The following is a 22,798-nucleotide window of genomic DNA, read 5'->3' on the forward strand; positions in this document are numbered from 1 at the left end:
GAGTGCTGGTCAGCACCCATCCTCTGTGTGGGAATATCTCCGCTGTGCCCTCTGCACCCCTGTTGCTGCGCTCTCCTCCGTGGCTCCAAAGCTTCCACCCCTGCTCACCCCCTGTCTCCACAAATGAAGGGTCTTCCTAGTGTGTGGAAACTTTTCCTCCTTCACAGCTCCCTCCCAGAGGTGCAGGTCCTGTCCCTATTCTTTTGTCTCTGTTTTTTCTTTTTTCTTTTGCCCTACCCAGGTACGTGGGGATTTTCTTGCCTTTTGGGAAGTCTGAGGTCTTCGGCCAGCGTTCAGTAGGTGTTCTGTAGGAGTTGTTCCACATGTAGATGTATTTCTGATGTATTTGTGGGGAGGAAGGTGATCTCCCTGTCTTACTCCTCCGCCATCTTGAAGGTCCAGAGGGTGTTTTCTTTATTGACTATAATTGCCTTCTATTAACTCTAAAACTTAAGTAGAAATCTGTTATATAAAATAACCTAGTGTTCATGGTACTTTGTGGGTAGAGTCCATTGCAGACCCCAAAGTGAAGAAAACCTATCAGGAGCAGGCTATGATGAGGAAGTAGGTGACAGGATGGACTCATCCAAACATAAGCCCTCCATGGAAATCTAATGGGTTATACCAGTGGCAGAGGTAGACGTATAGTATTGAGATGGCTGCTTGAACCATTTTATTCTGATACTATGAAAAGGGTAGGACTCAAAAGATGGAGAATTTGGGGAGCAGTAGCTTACAAATGCTTGACTATAAATAATTCTCATGGTTGGAATGACCCTGTCCTAAGATGTATGGTGAACAGACTCTAGGAGGGCCCCAGTGACCCCCACCTCCTGATACTCATGCCTTTGTGTAAATCCCTCCCCTTGATGGTGGGCTAGATTTAGTGATTCACTTATAGCAAGTAAAATGCAGCAGAGGTGATGGAATATCACATCCAAGATTAGGTTACAAAAGAACTGTGGATTTCATTTTAGCCATTCTGTCTTACTCACCCTGAGGAAAACAGGCTGCCATGTTGTGAGTTGCCCAATGGAGAGACCCACATGGCAAGGAATTGAGGGAGATCTCCAGCTAATAGCCAACAAGAAACTAGGGCTCTCAGTTCAACAGCCTTCAAGGAACTGAAGTATGCAAACAACCACATGAGTGAGCTTGGAAGGGAATTCTCCCCCAGTCAAACCTTCAGATGAGAACAAAGCCCTGATTTATGGCTTGACTACAACCAAGAGAAATCTTGAGCCAGAACCCAGCTAAATAACACCTGGATTCCTGACCCACAGAGACTGTGAGAGAGTAAATGTATGTTGTTTTAAGTTGCTGAGTTTTGGGGTAATTTGTTATGCAAAAACAGATAATTAATTCAGTTGGAAAAATAATCAAGTGTGTGTCACAGATAGTTGATAAATTTGGGTGAAGACTGATTTGGGATTCTGCATGAAATCAAATGTTTAATCAAGTCAGAGTATAGGAAATACAATGATATGTTCAAGGATGAACCATCATATTGAGCAACATGCCACAGGATATTATACCAAACCATCCATTTCCATGATTCCACTGGATTCTTTTTTTTTTTTTTTTTTTTAATTAATTAATTTATTTATTTATTTTGGCTGTGTTGGGTCTTCGTTTCTGTGCGAGGGCTTTCTCCAGCTGTGGCGAGCGGGGGCCACTCTTCATCGCGGTGCGCGGGCCTCTCACTATTGCAGCCTCTCTTGTTGCAGAGCACAGGCTCCAGACGCGCAGCCTCAGTAGTTGTGGCTCACGGGCTTAGTTGCTCCGTGGCATGTGGGATCTTCCCAGACCAGGGATTGAACCCGTGTCCCCTGCATTGGCAGGCGGATTCTCAACCACTGCGCCACCAGGGAAGCCCTCCACTGGATTCTTAAGATATAAATGTAAATCTGTTGTAGAAGAGACAAAGGCTTAGGTGGAGCCTAGTGAGACAACCCTGACTTGTCTTTCCTCCCCTTCCAATGACACCTCATGAAAAAGTAAGGTTACATAGGAATATTGGTCAAAAATCCGGTAGATCCCAAGTAAAGCCACTAACCAGAGTATAGAGTAGGACTTAAGTAAGGAGAGTGCCTAGTGTGTCCAGGGCTTTCACCTACCAATGGCTGCAGAAGAGCCAGTGTCCTTGTACCTCTCCCCACTCCTACCCCACACAACAGTCTCCTCATTAGTAAGTCTCTTTCTGCATGCTTTTAGGGAATTCAGTTCCCAGGATTCTACATAACTGAGGGCATATGTAGACAGATGGTGGAACAATGTATCCAGAGATATCAAGTTGATAGTATAAAGAAGTAGAAACAGAAAGCACTGAAGCCTCCTTGCTCCGATCAGTACATTTTTTATTATAGCCATAGGCTGTTACAAGGTACTCTCAAGGTTTTCCATTCTTATATTTGTCATGTGATAATCCTAAAAATTAATCTTCAGATACATAATTGCAATATTCTATTCTATTTTTAAACTGTGATTTTATATAATATTCACATTACAAGTCTATTTCTAGAACCTGCCTGCAACAGGGGCCTGGTCAGTCATATGATGTGGTTTTGCAGTTTGTAAAGCAAGCTCTAGGTTCTAGGCTGCCTGGGCTCGAATGCCAGCTCTCCTACTTACTGGCTGTGTCAACTCAGGCAAGTGACTTAATTTCTCCAGGCTTCAGCCTCCTTACTTTTAAGATGGAGATCATAATAGTACTTACCTGATAGCATTATTTTGAGGATTCAATGAGTTATTCCTTATAAAGTGCTTAGAACAGCAACAGCTCCACAAATGGGCTTGCTCTATTTAGCCATTAGTTTTGTCATAGAATAGCAAATGCTGGGAAAGAGTAGGGGTATTGGTGGACAGGAAAAGAAACCTTAAACTTCCCCAGTACAGAGAAGTTCCTTTGCCTCAGGAGTCAGCCTGACCCAGAAACAGTGTTAGTGGTGTGACATAAAGCTGTTTCACCTTCCCTGAAAATCCCAGATTAATATTAATACTCATAAGGTAGTCTCTGGAGGCCTGGACTTGGACCTGCTTCCACCTTAGCCCTGTTGGGCCTTAATTCACACATATTCACTCAGACAAGTATGGCTTAAGCTGGGGGAAAAAATCAGCTTATTGGTTCTTTTTTTCTATTTTATGGTTCTGTCTTTTCTTTTGGAAAACAAATGATTTATTCTCTTGCCCCTCTGGGAGCAGAGCAGGTCATAAACTGAAAATAAGTGTCTGTGGAAAAAAACTTTCCAGACAACAGTTCTTCTAACAGAACATCATTTATTCGACAGAGAAAACCAAGCTTGCTTGCTTGCTATTTTTTTAATACTCTAAAAACAAACAAACAAACAGATAAAACCCTGAGACTGGTAGCTTTTCCATGATCATCTTTATTTCAGGCTTCACAGTGAATGGAATCCTCCCCCCAAGAATAGGGATGGAGGCCCAAGTGCTGATAAGCAAGAGGCATGAGACCTTCCCCAGCCCCACCCTGGGCTTGTTTTCTGGGATAAACTGCTAACTTGGAGGAAGACCTCTGGTTTGAGGTTGGGCTGGGAATTCTGCAGGGCATAAAGAACTCCCTTCCTTTCACTGGACTACTTAACACACATAAGCCCACACTTGTGTGCACATGCTACTACATTTCACGTTGACTCTCTTACATTGTGTATTTGTGTGTGCACACACACTCTGCTCTCCTATAAATACTCACATCTTCAAGACATGTTCACACATACATGCACATGGTGGTCATGGTCCAAGGTGATGAGTCAGAGAGAACCATGGAGGGGTGAGGGGCTTATATCAGTTCAGAAAAGGGAGCTTTTTGATAGATTACTATCAAAGTAAAACTGAGACACAGCCCTTCTCAATCCCTTTGGCAGGATTCGTGAGGGTACAGTGCTAGGCCAGGAATAGTTCCCAGCAGGTATTTAATATTTATCTTTAAATTCAGTTGTTTGAAGTCTTGTCAATTTGAGGCAAGGAATTCTACCTGATTCTGAGATGTAAGAATAGGAGAGAAAGATGAAGTTCAGTCATCAACCAGTCAACATGCGTTTAACTGATGCCTACTGTGGCCTAGGCAATGCCCTGGGCACTGGGAGAGAGAGGTGATTGAGACACAAGTCCTACCCCATCATAGTCTAGTAGGGAAGATGAGACTAACACACAGGAAGCAGACTAATCCAAGATCAATGTTATACTGTCCATGCCCAAAAGGACCTTGTCTTGTCAAACATGTTTATTTTGGCAGTGGGTCGCTGATATTCACAGGGTCACTTTCTTGTGGCCACATAACCAGATAATAGACAAATGCTTCTTGGTAGAATTCCCTCTCCATCCTTTTGCACTGTTTTGTAATTCTGTGAAAAACTTTAACATGGCCCTGTGTTTTAACCAGGTACCACCTGTCTGTCCCGAATCCAGGACTGTGAGATCCCACAAGGTAGGAACCTGATCTTGTACATTTCCAGAGCTCACAGTGACTGACACAGTCATCATTATCCAGGAGGTGCGCAATTCATCGGCCTAAAGTGATCTGAAATAGTCTGGGTGATTTTGCTCTTGGCCCAGGGCTCCATTCATTACACAAGGAAGCAGCACGGGTAGTAAAGAACTAAATGCTGGATACAAACTCAAGGTAAAATATTTCAACCTTGTCATAAAAATTACAGACATGTTTCCAAGCCCTTCTGTTTTCTTATCTATTTTGACCTCAGCTCTTGTATAATTTTACAGGCAAAGGTAATGCATTTTCATTTCAGCCAGCAGGAAAAGGTCAGGTTCCTCAGGTGCTTTTGACTCTTCATATTCAGAGACAGAATCATTGAAAGGTTTTGATATGTTTCTCCTAAGGGTTTTTTGAACTTATACCAAGTCACCCAATCATTGAACATTGATTTCAATAAGAATATTGAAAAATAATCCACTCTGTGCCAAATGCTGGGCAAATAGTTGGCTACAAACTTGCCTGGCTGAATTATTGAACACTTACTTCATGCTCAGAAAAAAAAAATAACAGCAGTTGTACTATTTTCCTTGGGCTGCTATAACAAATTGCCACAACCTTGGTAGCTTAAAACAACAGAAATTTATTTTCTCACAGTTCTGGAGGCTGGAAGTCCAAAATCAAGTTGTCAGCAGGGTCACGGTCTTTCTGGAAGTGCTAGGGAAGGATCCTCCCTGCCTTTACCTGGCTTCTGGTAGCTCCTGGCAATTCCCTGGTATTCCCTGGCTTATAGGTGCAGCCCTGCAGTCTCTGCCTCTGTCTTCTCTATATCTGTCTCTGTGTTCTCTCCTCTTCTTAGAAGGAGCCCACTCTAAATCCAGGATGGCTTCCTTTCTAGCTCTCAACTTCTGCAAAGACCTTGTTTCCAAATAAGGTCACATTTTTGAGGCTCCAGGTAGACATGAATTCTGGGGGGACACTATTCAACAGCTGTCATTGCACTTTGCTGGCTGGGGTCGGCACTGATAAGACTGACAGTACATGAGATGACGACAGAGGGAAGCTTACCTTTGTTTCCATGAATGAGTTCCTCCGATCTTGCTTCTGGTTTTCAGTCTTACTCCCTGTCCTGTGTGTATCCAGATCCAGACTGCTCACTTGGATTCTGAGCTCCTGATTCACATGATTCATATGACACTGGTTCTTAAGTGTTTGCCAAGCTGCTGACCTGTGCTCTCATGAGTAACCTGGCCCAGCTGGACCTGAGCGTTGCTCTTTGTTATCTACCTTTTTCCATTCAACAGATATTCACTGGACACTTCCAAGTGTCATGCACTGTCTTGGATGCTGGATTCTCAGCGATGACAGACAAGGTTACTACCCCCATGGGGAATGGGGGATGGGAATAAGCAAAAAACAAGCAAACAGATCTTGGGTGCCCAAAACAGTATCTGGCACATACTATATGTTCAATAAGTATTTGTGGTTTGAAAGAATGAACGTTTCTGATAGTGATAGTGATATGAAGGAAATAGATTAATGTGAAATAGAACATTTAAATAGGGTCAATATGGAAGGTTTCTCTAAGATGTTGATTAGACTAAAATGTGAAGAAAAGGAAGGGGCCAGCTGAGGAGCTATGTCTAAAGTAGAGGAAAGAGCAAGTGAAACATCACTGAGTTGAGAACAAACTGATTGCTTTGGGGGACAGAAAGAGAACAATGTGACAGAGGCAAACTGAGCAAGGGGGAGACTAATTCGAGATGGTGTCAGAAAGGTAGAGGGAAGCTCAGTTACACACTATAGATCACACAGAGGAGTTGGGTTTAATTTCCAGGGCAACTGGAAGCCATTTGAGGTTTAAACAGTGGATCAATTTGATTTAACTCATGAATTAAAAGATCGCTGTAACTAGTCTGAGGAGAAAGGATTGTAGGAGGCAAGATCTGAAGAAGGAAGACCGCTTAGGAAGTGCATCAGTTAGGATGTTTTGCACATAAACAGGTCATAGGTGTAAAAGATATTGATCCCTTCAGTCCTCAGTGTAACCAGGAGAGGACAGGGCTGGCCAAAGCCACAGGGTTGTTCTGTCTACAAATAGACCCATCCATTAACCTGAATAAATAGCATCATTTTCCATGTGACACGATGTGAACAAGATTGGAAAGCACTGCTCTAAAAAATATTTTTCATGTTTTCTGTCCATCCAGCTTCTTTTATACACTCTTTGTTTTGAGAGTTTCCCACTGTGGTAACCAGCCTCTGAGATGTCCTTCAATGATCCCCAAATCCTGGTTTTCACACCCTTGTGTCATCCCCTCCCACATTGTACCAAGGTTTAGTTTGTGTAAGTAACAGAACATGACAGAAGTCACTTCTAAGATTAGGTTGTAAAAGAATGTGGCTTATGTCTTGGCCTCTATCTCTCTTGGATCATTCACTGTGGGGTAGCCAGCTGCCATGTCTTGAGAACACCCAGGTATCCCTGTGGAGAGGCCCACATGGCAAGGAACTGAGACTTCCAGCCAATAGCCAACCAGTAAACCTTCTTGAAAGCAGCCGCAGTCAAGCCTTCAAATGATGCAGCCCTGGCCAACAACTGACTGCAATCTCATGAAAGACCTTAAACCACAACCACCCAGCTAAGTTGCCCTCAGGTTCCTGAGCTCAGAAACTGTGAAATAACAAACGCCTGTTGTTTTAAGTTGCTAAGTTTTGGGCTGATCTGTTACATCGCAGTAGATAACTAATGCATCCCCCTTTTGAGCCCTCCACCCCAAGGTGGAAGCCAGAAACTCTCTTTATTTGCTTCCCTTGCACTTAGGGGGAAGGCAAGTGGCCTGAGCTTTGCCAATCTGACCCATCTGACTGAAATTTCAATTCAGTGACTGATGACATGAAGAAGGAGAACTGATTATGGGAAAGGTGGTGGAGGGAGATTCAGCTCCCAGAGGAGGCAGAAGTAAGTTGCTCGTGGTAAATCTCACGCCCAGTCTCTATCACTGTGGACTGCGCTGCCGGCCCCCAGTGGCGGTGGGAGTGGTAGGGTGTCCATTGGAGCTGTCTGCTGATGTAACCTGGATTGTGTTCCCGGATTCCAAACCTGCTTCACTCCAGGACATTCTTTCACACATTTTGTTTAAACCCTCTAGTGAGCTGTGTTTTTGGCAACTAGGAACTCAGACTGACACAGAAGCCTTTGAAATTAAGAAAACACTGCCTCAGAGTGGCTTAAATAATGTGGAAATGAGCTCCCTCCTGTAACAAGAAGGCTGCAGAGGCATGCCATCAAGACTGTGGATCCACTTTACTAGATCTCTAGAGGCTGTGCCCTTCTGTCGGTGTGTGTGTTCCATCCTCTCTGGCTGGCTGCAATTTGGCTGTGACAGTTCCAGGCATCAGATTAGACACGACAATGTCCAGAGGTAGAAGGAGGCTCTATATTCCTTGTATCCCTTTGCAAGAGTGAGGAACCTTACCCAGGAACCCTCCATAAACTTTCCGTCGTATCTCGTTGGCCATAATTTGATCAGGTGCTCCTTCCTAAAGCAGTCACTGGTAAGGAGAATGGTATTGCCACTATTGCCTGGGATTCATTAGGTCCTACCTCTGGGATCTGGGGATGGAGCCAGACTCCCTTGAAGCTCCTGGCCAGAAGGAAGAAGGTGGCTACACAAAAAACATGAGGGCTCTCCTAGGGATTCAGAGATTCTGGGTAAACAAGCGACAGTCTGCTATAGGAGGTTATTACGGTGTCCAGGCAGGAGATAACAGTGATTTATATTAGGGTAATGGAGTGGGAACGGAGAGGAGAAAGCAGATTGGGATATATTACATGTCTAAAAGCAAAAAGATTTGCTGGTGTATTGAATTAGGAAGGAGAGCTTTGGGAAGAGATAAAGGGAACGATGCATTAGTTTATACCTGAGCATTTAAATGCATAATTTACCTAAATGAGGAAGGTTGGGAAGAAACAGGTGAGGATGGAGTTACACATTTAAATGCTTACCAAGTAGACAGTTTCACGTATGAGTTTGGAGCTAAGAGGGAAATCAGGGGTGGAGATCTGAACTTGAGAGTCATCAGTGTATAGGAAGAATTTAAAGCCCTACAACGAAATGAAATGACTTCGGGGAAAGTACAGCAAGAAAGTAGAGGCCCAAGAACCAAGCTCAGGCCAGGTAGAACGGCTAGAGGCCAGGTAGAAGAGGAGATGTCAGTAAAGAAGAATGAAATTGAGTAGCCTGGGGGAAAGAAAACCAAGATGGAACTCAGTTCAGGAGATGATTCAAGTTGTCCTCCAGCCTCTCCTGTTCCGATTCCTCTCCCACTCTCCCACTCCATTCCCAGATGTCTGTATTTGAACGTAACAACCACCTTCTGCATTTTAATGTGCATGTGTGTTTGAAGTTTCATATAACAAATTTAAGTGAGTTTCACTCCTAATTGAGCCTAAAAATCACTGGAGATTGAAGGAAAATAGGAACATAATTAGGAGGAAAAAACACTTCGGAAAACTTGTCTCCTTTTTCTTTCTTGAATAATATATGCAAGATATTTCCCTCATAAATGGCATGGTAAAGGGCTAAAAAAATAAACCCACAAAACAGGCATTGAATGTATCTGTTAATACCCCGAACATTTTAAAATTTGAAGAAATGAACAAGACCACCTCTTACTATTTTATTGAGGCAGTATCCTTAAAGCAGTTATTATTTTGCAGTTATTGAATGGGAGGAAAACTTATGTCCAGTTAGTGGAAACTCTTTCTGTAGAATCTCAGCTCTGGTGAGTTGCAGACAGAGAAGTTGAGGTCTCTGTGTTGGAGGAAGGCAATTCTAATTCCTATACGAATGGCCAAAGTGCAGAAGTAGGAAAAGAATGCAGACCAGGAGATCAGTGGAGAGGATCCAGACTACAGTGGGAGCTCTGATTTCTTACTCAGGTGGGACTGGGTTAGCAGAATAATAGGAGCACAGAGTGTTTTGCTTGTAGTTTATGATGTAATCACCTGGGCTTTAATCAATTCTTTTTTTAAAAAATTTTTTAATTTAATTTTTTTTTATACAGCAGGTTCTTGTTAGCCATCAATTTTATACACATCAGTGTATACATGTCAATCCCAATCGCCCAATTCATCACACCACCACCACCACCCCCCCACAGCTTTCCCCGCTTGGTGTCCATACGTTTGTTCTCTACATCTGTGTCTCAACTTCTGCCCTGCAAACCGGTTCATCTGTATCATTTTTCTAGGTTCCACATACATGCATTAATACACGATATTTGTCTTTCTCTTTCTGACTTACTTCACTCTGTATGACAGTCTCTAGATCCATCCACGTCTCAAAAAATGACTCAATTTCGTTCCTATTTATGGCTGAGTAATATTCCACTGTATATATGTACCACAACTGCTTTATCCATTCGTCTGTCGATGGGCATTTAGGTTGCTTCCATGACCTGGCTATTGTAAATAGTGCTGCAGTGAACATTGGGGTGCATGCGTCTTTTTGAATTATGGTTTTCTCTGGGTATATGCCCAGTAGTGGGGTTGCTGGATCATATGGTAATTCTATTTTTAGTTTTTTAAGGAACCTCCATATTGTTCTCCGTAGTGGCTGTATCAATTTACATTCCCACCAACAGTGCAAGAGGGTTCCCTTTTCTCCACACCCTCTCCAGCATTTGTTGTTTGTAGATTTTCTGATGATGCCCACTCTAACTGGTGGGAGGTGATACCTCACTGTAGTTTTGATTTGCATTTCTCTAATAATTAGTGATGTTGAGCAGCTTTTCATGTGCTTCTTGGCCGTCTGTATGTCTTCTTTGGAGAAATGTCTCTTTAGGTCTTCTGCCCATTTTTGGATTGGGTTGTTTGTTTCTTTAATATTGAGCTGCATGAGCTATTTATATATTTTGGAGATTAATCCTTTGTCCATTGATTCATTTGCAAATATTTTCTCTCATTCTGAGGGTTGTCTTTTCGTCTTGTTGATGGTTTCCTTTGCTGTGCAAAAGCTTTGAAGTTTCATTAGGTCCCATTTGTTTATTTTTGTTTTTATTTCCATTACTCTAGGAAGTGGATCAAAAAAGATCTTGCTGTGATTTATGTCAAAGAGTGTTCTGCCTATGTTTTCCTCTAAGAGTTTTATAGTGTCTGGTCTTACATTTAGGTCTCGAACCCATTTTGAGTTTATTTTTGTGTATGGTGTTAGGGAGTGTTCTAATTTCATTCTTTTACATGTAGCTGTCCAGTTTTCCCAGCACCACTTACTGAAGAGACTGTCTTTTCTCCATTGTATATCCTTGCTTCCTTTGTCATAGATTAGTTGACCATAGGTGCGTGGGTTTATCTCTGGGCTTTCTATCTTGTTCCATTGATCTGTGTTTCTGTTTTTGTGCCAGTACCATATTGTCTCGATTACTGTAGCTTTGTAGTAGTCTGAAGTCAGGGAGTCTGATTCCTCCCGCTCCGTTTTTTTCCCTCAAGACTGCTTTGGCTATTTGGGGTCTTTTGTGTCTCCATACAAATTTTAAGATTTTTTGTTCTAATTCCGTAAAAAATGTCATTGGTAATTTGATAGGGATTGCATTGAATCTGTAGATTGCTTTGGGTAGTATAGTCATTTTCACAATATTGATTCTTCCAATCCAAGAACATGGTATATCTCTCCATCTGTTGGTATCATCTTTAATTTCTTTCATCAGTGTCTTATAGTTATCTGCATACAGGTCTTTTCTCTCCCTAGGTAGGTTTATTCCTAGGTATCTTATTCCTTTTGTTGCAATGGTAAATGGGAGTGTTTCCTTAATTTATCTTTCAGATTTTTCATCATTAGTGTATAGGAATGCAAGAGATTTCTGTGCATTAATTTTGTATCCTGCAACTTTACCAAATTCATTGATTAGCTCTAGTAGTTTTCTGGTGGCATTTTTAGGATTCTCTGTGTATAGTATCATGTTATCTGCAAACAGTGACAGTTTTACGTCTTCTTTTCCAATTTGTATTCCTTTTATTTCTTTTTCTTCCCTGATTGCCGTGGCTAGGACTTCCAAAACTATGTTGAATAATAGTGCTGAGAGTGGACATCCTTGTCTTGTTCCTGATCTTAGAGGAAATGCTTTCAGTTTTTCACCATTGAGAATAATGTTTGCTGTGGGTTTGTCGTATATGGCCTTTATTATGTTGAGGTAGTTTCCCTCTGTGCCCACTTTCTGGAGAGTTTTTATCATAAATGGGTGTTGAATTTTGTCAAAAGCTTTTTCTGCATCTATTGAGATGATCATATGGTTTTTATTCTTCAATTTGTTAATATGGTGTATCACATTGATTGATTTGCATATATTGAAGAATCCTTGCATCCTTGGGATAAATCCCACTTGATCATGGTGTATGATCCTTTTAATGTGTTGTTGGATTCTGTTTGCTAGTATTTTGTTGAGGATTTTTGCATCTATATTCATCAGTGATATTGGTCTGTAATTTTCTTTTCTTGTAGTATCTTTGTCTGGTTTTGGTATCAGGGTGATGGTGGCCTCATAGAATGAGTTTGGGAGTGTTCCCTCCTCTGCAATTTCTTGGAAGAGTTTGAGAAGGATGGGTGTTAGCTCTTCTCTAAATGTTTGATAGCATTCACCTGTGAAGCCATCTGGTCCTGGACTTTTGTTTGTTGGAAGATTTTTAATCACAGTTTCAATTTCATTCCTTGTGATTGGTCTGTTCATATTTTCTATTTCTTCCTGGTTCAGTCTTGCAAGGTTATACCTTTCTAAGAATTTGTCCATTTCTTCGAGGTTGTCCATTTCATTGGCATCGAGTTGCTTGTAGTAGTCTCTTAGGATGCTTTGTGTTTCTGTGGTGTCTGTTGTAAGTTCTCCTTTTTCATTTCTAATTTTATTCATTTGAGTCCTCTCCCTCTTTTTCTTGATGAGTCTGGCTAATGGTTTATCAATTTTGTTTATCTTCTCAAAGAACCAGCTTTTAGTTTTATTGATCTTTGCTATTGTTTTCTTTGTTTCTATTTCATTTATTTCTGCTCTGATCTTTATGATTTCTTTCCTTCTGCTAACTTTGGGTTTTGTTTGTTCTTCTTTCTCTAGTTCCTTTAGGTGTAAGGTTAGATTGTTTACTTGAGACTTTTCTTGTTTCTTTAGGTAGGCTTGTATAGCTATAAACTTCCCTCTTAGAACTGCTTTTGCTGCATCCCATAGGTTTTGGATCGTCATGTTTTCATCGTCATTTGTCTCTTGGTATTTTTTGATTTCCTCTTTGGTTTCTTCAGTGATCTCTTGGTTATTTAGTAACGTATTGTTTAGCCTCCATGTGTTTGTGTTTTTTACGTTTTTTTCCCTGTAATTCATTTCTAATCTCATAGTGTTGTGGTCAGAAAAGATGCTGGATATGATTTCAATTTTCTTAAATTTACTGAGGCTTGATTTGTGACCCAAGATGTGATCTATCCCGGAGAATGTTCTGTGCGCACTTGAGAAGAAAGTGTAATCTGCTGTTTTTCGATGGAATGTCCTATAAGTGTCAACTGAATCTATCTGGTCTATTGTGTCATTTAATGCTTGTGTTTCCTTATATATTTTCATTTTGGATGATCTGTCCATTGGTGTAAGTGAGGTGTTAAAGTCCCCGAGTATTATTGTGTTACTGTTGATTTCCTCTTTTACAGCTGTTAGCAGTTGCCTTATGTATTGAGGTGCTCCTATGTTGGGTGCATATATATTTATAATTGTTACATCTTCTTCTTGGATTGATCCCTTGATCATTATGTAGTGTCCTTCTTTGTCTCTTGTAACATTCTTTATTTTAAAGTCTATTTTATCTGATATGAGTATTGCTACTCCAGCTTTCTTTTGATTTCCATTTGCATGGAATATATTTTTTCATCCCCTCACTTTCAGTCTGTATGTGTCCCTAGGTCTGAAGTGGGTCTCTTGTAGACAGCATATATATGGGTCTTGTTTTTGTATCCATTCAGCAAGCCTGTTTTTTTTTTTGGTTGGAGCATTTAATCCATTCACGTTTAAGGTAATTATCGATATGTATGTTCCTATGACCATTTTCTTAATTGTTTTGGGTTTGTTTTTGTAGGTTCTTTTCTTCTCTTGTGTTTCCCACTTAGAGAAGTTCCTTTAGCATTTGTTGTAGAGCTGGTTTGGTGGTGCTGAATTCTCTTAGCTTTTGCTTGTCTGTAAAGCTTTTGATTTCTCCATCGAATCTGAATGAGATCCTTGCCGGGTAGAGTAATCTTGGTTGTAGGTTCTTCCCTTTCATCACTTTAAGTATATCATGCCACTCCCTTCTGGCTTGTAGAGTTTCTGCTGAGAAATCAGCTGTTAACCTTATGGGAGTTCCCTTGTATGTTATTTGTCGTTTTTCCCTTGCTGCTTTCAATAATTTTTCTTTGTCTTTAATTTTTGCCAATTTGATTACTATGTGTCTCGGCGTGTTTCTCCTTGGGTTTATCCTGTATGGGACTTGCTGCACTTCCTGGACTTGGGTGGCTATTTCCTTTCCCATGTTAGGGAAGTTTTCGACTATAATCTCTTCAAATTTAGTAAACTTATATAATTCATTTTAGAGTGTGGATTTGGTTTTCCTGCAGTCATCCAGGGGGATCATAAGCGGCTCTAAGAATGTATATAAAACTTGAAAAATCCTGCCGGGCAGTTCTGATATGAAATTCATGGGGAGGCATATTGTGTGACAGTTAAATATCAGTTTTTGGAGTCTCCATAACGTGGATTTGAATCTTTATTCCATCATTTGCTAGCTCTGTGACCTTGGACATGTGACTTAGGCCTCAGAGTTTGTGTTCCCATCTAAAAGTCAGGATGATAATAACAATATCTATTTCAAATGGTTGATTCAGTCAAAACAAACACATAAAGCACAGCAGACACTATGTAGTACAGAGCAAGTACCCAAGAAATGTTGGCTATAAAGGCCAGTCTGGAAAGACCACATGGGATGTAATGTAGATTGATCAGACCTACCCATCCTCATATGCAGGAAACAAAATCAAGGTGTAGATCTGATTGCATCCGCCAGAGTTGGTGAAAGCACAGTGCCAGCGCTGCTCTTTCGGCCACTTGGGCCATTCAGCTTCAGCACATGGACTCTGTGCTGTCACCTGGACCCACTGAAACCACCTGCAGAGGAGGGCAATGTTGAGGGCAGGGCTCCGGAGTGACATGGCTCATCACTACCACTGATTAGCTGTGTGACCTTAGGAAGGCTACTTTATTTTGGTGCTTATGCTACCTCAGTTGAAAAGTGGGGATAGTTAATAACAGTACTCTCCTCATAGGGTTGTTACGTAGATTATATGAGCTCATCTATATAGAGCATTTTTAAGAGTGTCTGGCACATAGCATGAGCTCAAAAAACTATAGTAAAAATAATAGAAATATGATAATTATAATGATAACTTTCAAACAGACCTCTAGAATTCCAAAGTCTACTTTGCTTCCTGATAAAAGCTTTGCAGAATGGATTTACAGAAAGAAAATGAGAAGAATAAAATTAGGAGCAGATAGGTTAGAGGTGGGAGAGAAAAGTCAAGAAAATTTGCAATGGGGATAACTCAAAGTATAAGCAGTACTAAAAGGGTGAAGTTTTGAATAATGAATGCAAGATAGAAGAAGAAAGCTTCAATATGGAAATATAATATTCAACCCAGAAGTTGTATCAAAAAAACTCTTGCATTAAGTGATCCCTCAATAGACATTTGAATAAAAAATGGACATTTGATGAATTGACTAGTTAATTAAATGTGATTTAGTATTACACTCTTTAGCCAATAACCTGAAGCCTGGTTCTTTGGACAGAGTGAGGGCTGAGAAAAACATGTGGTCTTCTTATGATCTTCTGAATAAGGCTAGAGGCAATAAAATGGATGCTTCTCTGTCTCTGTGTTTCTATGTGTGTGTGTATACGCAGAGATTTTTGTCAAAGCTATTTGTTGCTAAGCAAAGATAATGAAAGGGATTGTTGAAACTCTAAATGCTTAATACCTTAATATGGTTACCCATAAACATTCACATCCACCTCTTCTCTTAATAAACAGGCACCTGAGTGCAGGTCCACCTGCTCTTCATCCATTTTCGGCGCTGAGGAGGGAGGGAAGCTTGCTGTGGAAGATAAGGAAAGGTGTGGGTTATTTGGAATCTTTTCTTCTGGCACTTCTTTAGCTAGTTGGACATTCCATGACCACTGTGACACAGTCTAGCCAATTTTGGACTCCATCATCTTCTCTCTTTCCAGCGTCCAGAGCGACTCCAGCTGTTTCCCAGACCTGTCCAGGGTGAATGACATCAGCCACTTTGAAAGGCAGCTCCAGGGATGCAAAATGTATTTTTAAAAAAGTTATTTGGTGAGGGAAGGTCCTGAGGTCCAAGTTTCTCTCAGTTAGCGCAAATCTGACCTCTGCTCTGTCCTCTGGCCTCGTTCTGAAAAGATGAACAAATGGAGAACCGTGAGTATCTACTAAGAAGCAGAGGAGTGCCAGGTTCTCTGACCCAGATCATCACCTTCTGTTCCATTCAGTATATCCTTTTATGGTGTATCTGTTAAATAGTAAAGCTAATAAATCTCTACTTTCTTTAAAGTCAAAGAAATTGGAATTAGAACTTTGTAACTGGCAACCATAAAACTGGGAAGGAACCCACACAGCCTAGGAAGGAAGAATAAAGATAAAGCAGAACAACCCGCTTCTTGGTGCAATGATAGCAGACACGTGGACAACATGGAGTTACACAATCCAAATTTGCTTTCATTTCATCTCTCGAGAAAAACTACAAACAGGGAAGGACCAAGCTCACAGGAGACTGATGCCCAAGATGAGAGAGCGGTTGTTATGGAACATGAACCCAGTTTGTCTCTTGGTCTAAGTGAATTATACTTCGGCTCTAGAGCAAGTGTGAGGATGAACCCCTGCTTGGGATAATTAAGCAGGAGGTTCGTGAGTATTTCACGGGAGTAATTGCTGGGAGAGAGCATGGGCTCACTAAGAATAAGTCACGCCAGTTGAATCTTATTTTCTTTTGCTAAAGGCAACTACCCGGCAAGGAAATGAATCAAACAAAGTGCCAATTAATAGGAAGTTCTGCCATTAGGAATCCCAAACCACTTCCCAAGTACAGAATCTAGGTCTTGGGAGTAGGAGTGACGATATGGTCTAAGAATGGCATGAAACACTTAAGGGACTTCTATTTTTCCAGCTTTATTGAGGAATAAAGATAAAATTGTATATATTTAAAGTATACATGATGATTTGATATACATATGCATCTTGAAATGATACCAAGGTCAAGATCAAGTTAATTAACACATCCATCACCTTTTAACTTTTTATTAAACTTTATTTTTTTGTGGTGAGAATGTTTAAGAGTTACTCTCAGTACAGTCAACATGTGTACATTGGATCTTTATAACAGAATTTGTACCCTTTGACCTACATGTCCCCATTTTACCCATCCCTAACCCCTAGCAACCATCATTCTACTCTGTTTCTATGAGGATCATAGAAACATAGAAAATCAAGAAGGATTTTCTTCAAGGTTGAATAATATTCCATTGTGTATGAGTGTGTGTGTGTGTGTATATATATATATGTCTTGGCTATTTTGAATATGCTGCAATGGACATGGGGGTGCAGATATTTCTTCAAGTTAGTGATTTCATTTCCATCAGGTAAATACCCAGAAGTGGGATAGCTGGATCATACGGTAGTTCTATTTCTAATTTTTTAAGGAACATCCATAGTTCCATAGTTGCTGCATCAATTTACATTCCCACCAACAGTGCGCCAGGATTCCTTTCCCCACGTCCCTGCCAATCACCATTCTGATACTGGAATATCACTTCCACACATTTTGTTGGTTAAAATAAAACTCTCCTAAATAAAATAAAACTGTCCTAAAACTCTGGGCTTGCAATTCTAAGTTTCATCAGGGGCTCGCCACGTATAAGCCAGGTCAGTTTTTGGAACTTCTATGGCTTTCATTCTCATTCCATTAGTTGCAGTCTTGTCAATTCACACCTGAAATGTTTTTCAAATTTGCTCCTCCTCACCATTACTACACCAGCCCTAGCATCCACAATCTCTCCCCTACTTCTCTAAGAGTTCCCTCCTTTCAAAGACCAGCTTCTCAGCTGCATGGCTCAGAGGGATCAGCTCGGTGCTTTGTGACCACCTAGAGCAGTGGGATAGGGAGGGTGGGAGGGAGACGCAAGAGGGAGGGGATATGGGGATATATGTATACATAAAGCTGATTCACTTTGTTACACAGCAGAAACTAACACAACATTGTAAAGCAATTATACTCCAATAAAGATGTTTTAAAAAAAAAAAAAGACCAGCTTCTGCTCTACCTCCTCCGAAGGCTCTCTCTCTCTGTGAATTTATTTTCCCTCCTAGTTTTCCTAGGGCAGAGAGCCTACTTACCTTTTCACAACTCTCTGAAGTTAGCTTTACCTTTACAATTCTGCATTTTCTCTGCTATTCTAATGTTAAGTCCTTGAGGCCCCAGCGCCGTGTACAGCAGTATTCTAAAGCTTGTCTGTTGGGTGAACACTCTATGGCATTCTGAACTACCTTTCTGCACAATATGATTTGCTATGAGATATCCCTAGCAACAGCACAGCCTTACGGCTAAAAGTGTCAGTTGTACAGATTCTACTCTGTTTTAGAGCAGGACACTAGTGTTAAGTAAAGGCAAAAAAAAAAAAATCAAGGTTCCCTGCCTCCCCACCTATGAACTTGGGCAGGTGCTACTTTCCTGAGTCTCAGGTTTGTCATTGGTAAAATGAGCATAATAGTTATACAGACCTTGTTGGGCTATCGAGGGAATTAAATGAGATTATATAGCTAAAAGATCTGTGGCACAGTGCGCGCGCACACACACACACACACACACACGAGCTCAGTATTCCCTGGTTATCTCTAGGCTTATTGCCTTAAAGGCTGAAGAGATGGATGTATGAGAGGTGCCCTGTGTTCCCTTCCAAACATCCCAGATTCTGTGATACTCTTCCTTGGTGGATGCTGGAGAATCATTGGCCATCCTCAGATTTCCAATCAGTTGCTTGGAAGACCAGCCAGGGTCTACGAAGCTCCAGGTAAGTCCCAGCGTCTTTCTCAGGAGCCATTTATTTGACCTTAGTTCTGATCTGAGAGTCTCCACCTTTTCCAAATCACCAAGGTGGTCGAAAAGGCCCTGCGGTAGAGAAATTTTTTCCTTTGTTGGAGAATCTCGGCCCCAGACCCCGCATTTGGGCGTGTAGCATCTTTAGGCCCATGGCTTATGCCCCGACTGCGCTTTTCAAGTTCAAAGCCGGGACTCGGTTCTCCAGATCTGGCGGGTGTGGTTCAGACTGCACGTTTCACTCAACGCACCCAAGAACATGTTTTGGACTCCCGCGGCGAGGGGCGGTGGGAGAGGGTGTGGGTTTGCATCGGGACGGGGCGCGCACCCGCACACACTCTCTAAACCTGGGCGCGGTCGCTCTGAGCACGAGGTCCCGAGCCGAGTCCCGCGCTCCTCTAGGAGCCCGCGAGCGCCCCCCTTCCCCCGCCGGCGCCCAGGCAGGGGCCGCCGGGATCCTACCCCTTGGCGCGCACCCCTGACCCGCCCCGCCCCGCCCCGCCCCGCGGCGGCCACGAGGGGCGGGCGGAGCGCTAGGAGAGAGGCGCGTTGGGCTGTGCGGCACCGCCTCTCCTCCGTGCCGGGGGAGGGACGGAGGGGCAGGGCGGGAGAGAAAGAAAACCCGACTGACCGGCTGGCCAAGAGCTGCATGCAACCGGTGGGAGGCCGGGCCGGCTGGGGCTGGGGCTTGGGCTCGGGCCGTTTCTCGGCGGGTCCCTGGCGGCGAGCGCGGACGGCCCGGAGGCGGCGGCTCTGAGCTGGCAGGCGGAGGGTTGTCTCCCGCGCCCGCCTGCCGGGCTCGGTCCGAGGATGCGGGGGGGCGATGCCCGGGGCCAGGGACGCGCTCTGTCACCAGGCGCTGCAGCTGCTGGCCGAGCTCTGTGCCCGCGGGGCCTTGGAGCACGACAGCTGCCAGGATTTCATCTACCACCTGCGGGACCGCGCCAGACCCCGGCTCCGCGACCCAGGTGAGTATCGCCGCCGCTGCCGGGCGCGACCGGAGGGCCCCGGGCTGGGAGTAGGGGCCGCACCGGGGCCTGAGACAGGAGAACGACGCGGACTGGAGGGAGGAGGGCGGGTGACCACCGAGCTAGGGGAGGGCACCAGGAACCAGCGCACGGTGGCCTGATGCTGGACCCGGGCAGGGACCCCGGCGGAGGCTGCTGCATGGAGGCCGGGTCCGGGTGGGCTGGCGCGGGGTTGGAGGCACCACGCCCGTCACCTGCGCTTCTGTCACCGGGGCTCCGGGGGGCGGCTCCCGAGCTCCGAGCTCCACTTCCCGGGCTCTGCGCTCCGGGCGAGGAGAGGCCGCGGCGGTCTCGCGAGCCATGGGAAGGGGGACGAGGCCAGAGGAAACTCTGGGAAGTTGGGAGTTGGGGACGGCCCCGGGCTGCGGTTGAATCCCACCGGGCGCTCCCCATCCTCTTCCCGGAGTGCCCATTTCCTTTCCTTGGTCTGGGGTGAGAAGGGCGGGGCGGGAGCCGACGTTGGGCCGGGGACTGAGAGCTCCGGGTCCTGGGCAGCCGGGCCTGAACCCGTTCCCTCCGGGTCTCTCGGCTTGGAGGCGGCCTGGGCCTGGGCTCCCAGCTCAACCAGATTCCGCCACGGGGCACACGAAGGTCGATGGGCTCACGGGTCATGGCTTGTGCACCTACAGTTATTCCTAGTGAAAGTTTCGAAGCTCCTAACTTTGGAAAGTTCATTTATTTTGGCCTTTGACCAATTAAGGTTGGAAGAGGGAGTTTTAGTGGAGCCGTTTGCTTTCCCCAGGGTCCTGGGTCTCCCACATCTTCTCATCCACTGCTGGTTACTGGAAGACGCATTCCTTCCAAATGTTTACTTGAGATTCTTCTCACCATGAGGAATCATTTTCTCGAATAGTCTCTCAACCTAAATACTAAAAAAAAAAGCATATTGTGGTTGGATTGTTAAAGATGGGGTAAGAAAAGGGCCCCTCCCCTGATATTCCTGTGTATAAATATTGGAACTGAGCTGTTGGTGTGCAAAGTATCCAGGATGAATTTACCTCATTTTAAGCCAATCCATTATATAAAAATTCATTTACCCAAGGATAAATTAGAGAATTATTTGATTCATAAAGAGGTATACACTGAGCCTGACTTAAATAGCATTTCCTTGATAGTATATCCAAAATGAGTCTGTGGGGTGAAGAGAAGTCATCTAATAAAAGTTTATATCAGATTTTCCCTACTCAAAGGCTTTTTTTGGTTTTTTTTGTAAAAGAAAGATTACTGCTCCCCATTGCCTGTGGTTACATTAATTAAGTTTATGGCATGCTCACTAATGTGTTACTTCAAAGTGGAGAATTAAGTCAAGAAATACTGTTGATTTCAAATGATTTCCCCGGAGGTTTAATGCCCAGCCCTTGTGTGCCTCCTTGCTGGACTGATGTGCTGCACAGACTGCAGACAGGAATAAGAGCACTTTATTCATGAACTGGGAGCCCAGGATGGTGTCCTCATTGGGGAAAGTTCTGTCCTTAAGCAGCGGGAACAAGAAATAATCTAGCTTGCTTCACCCAAAGCAAGTGTTAGTGTTGAAATGCGCCACTTCTTTGCCTGTTGACTGTGCCGGGAGTTCCCACTGTTACCGCACATGAGCGGTCCTCTTTGGCTTTACAAGAGAAGATGGATGAGGCCTCTCGCCGAGTTGCATGTTTAACACTCCACAGCTTTTTGGCTGATTTTGTGCCTCTGCTCCTTTTAATCCTCGAGCTAGATCCCATGTTCTAAAGTTTTCCTCAGCCCCTGCACTGGAAAGCCCCTGAGGAAGAATCCCAGAGAAGACTCCTTACAAAAGACACATCTGATTCCTTGGCTGAGAAATAGCCATAGATAAAGAGTATGCCGTGCTGCTCTTTGAGTTCCTGAAAGCACTGCTCTGCTTTCTTAAACTAGGGCACAGTGGTTTGGAGGTAGCCCCATGACCCTCGTGAGCTTTGATTTGGGTCAGGAAGTAGCCTGTTCACGGGACAGGCGTGGGGAGGGGGACTGTGAGTGCAAGGTCAGAGGAACTGAGGCTGAAGCCCACATCCAAAGTGTACCCTCTCTTCCAGGGCAGCTCAGCTCAGGCCAGCATCTCCCTTCATCTCCCTCCTTCCTCTCCTTGCCCACATTAATTCTTACATCAGATGCATTTGTCTGCATCCCTGTAAAGCTGTTTGGTTGTCCAAGCCAAGAGTGCCTTTAATTTCCGAGCCCTAAAAGCTGAGTGGTTGGAGTAGCTGCACTGCCCAAAGCTGTGAATGGCGCCGCTGCTGCAGTGTAGTGGGACCTGGCACAACCACGCCCAGCAGCAGCCCTGGCATGTGGGTCCCACATGAATGCCATGTTTCAGCTTTTTCTGCCCATTGTTCATCCCTGGCTACCCAGTGGTAGCTAGGTTTTCTCAAGCTCAACTGAGGAACTTTGGTTTTGAAAGGAGAAACCACATATAATTCCCTGTGGACAGCAGAGTGATACCGCATCTAGGATGTTTGTTCATTTTTTCAGTGGTGGGATAAGCCTGGGTCACAAATCAGTGGGCCATCAGAAGGGTTATTCTTTGCCCAGGTAGTTGCAGTGCTCTGATGTAGGAGTACAGTCCTTAGTCTTCCCTAACTTGGCATTGAGAGAGAATTTGATGAAGCTAAGTCATAAATTGGAACTGGAATACCTCACCCAATCCTTCATCTGTACCAACTATGGGAAGTAAAATGTGGATCTTTAAGCTGAGGGTGAGCACTTTTCCATAGAGAGCAATTAGAATCCTTCTGCTAGGTGTCATTATGTTGTTTCATATATTGGCAATGTCCGGCATAAACTTGTGAATCTCAGCGAATAACCTTCACAGCAGAGGGAAGAGCAAGTGCAAAGGTCAGGAGATAGGAGCATCCTTGATGTGATGCAAGGAATAGTTGAGTTCAAGGGTGACTGGTGCAGAGTGAATAAGATAGAGAATGACAAGAAATACGGTTAACGGTTGGAGGGGGAAGATCATGTATGGCCTTCTAAACCATTATAAGGACTTTGGTTTTTACCCTGAATGAGAAGGGTTTTAACAGAGAAGTGGCAACTCTCTGACTGCTGTGTTGAGAAAATGCTGTTGAAGTTCAAGAGTAAAGACAGGGAAACTTGTTAACAGGTTACTCTAGTAATCCAGACAAAGGGGATATTGGACATCAGTTTGAAG

At 43.5% G+C, this 22,798-nt stretch overlaps 1 protein-coding gene across 4 annotated transcripts in view; it reads left to right on the forward strand.

Moving 5' to 3' along the window:
* The window catches only part of SYT9 (synaptotagmin 9), a 410,926-nt gene that overhangs the window by 203,990 nt on the left and 184,138 nt on the right, over window positions 1-22,798 (forward strand). The window contains exon 1 of one of the 4 annotated variants that reach the window (XM_059931015.1): window positions 19,202-19,575. The exons of the other annotated variants lie outside the window; for them this stretch is intronic. Within the exon in view, the coding sequence (XP_059786998.1) occupies window positions 19,431-19,575 (145 nt within the window). The 5' untranslated portion in view covers window positions 19,202-19,430. Of the gene's footprint in view, window positions 1-19,201; window positions 19,576-22,798 lie in introns of those variants that run through there. 4 annotated transcript variants of the gene reach the window in all.

This window comes from Balaenoptera ricei, chromosome 8 (assembly GCF_028023285.1).
Source record: "Balaenoptera ricei isolate mBalRic1 chromosome 8, mBalRic1.hap2, whole genome shotgun sequence".
Taxonomy (NCBI): Eukaryota; Metazoa; Chordata; class Mammalia; order Artiodactyla; family Balaenopteridae; genus Balaenoptera; species Balaenoptera ricei.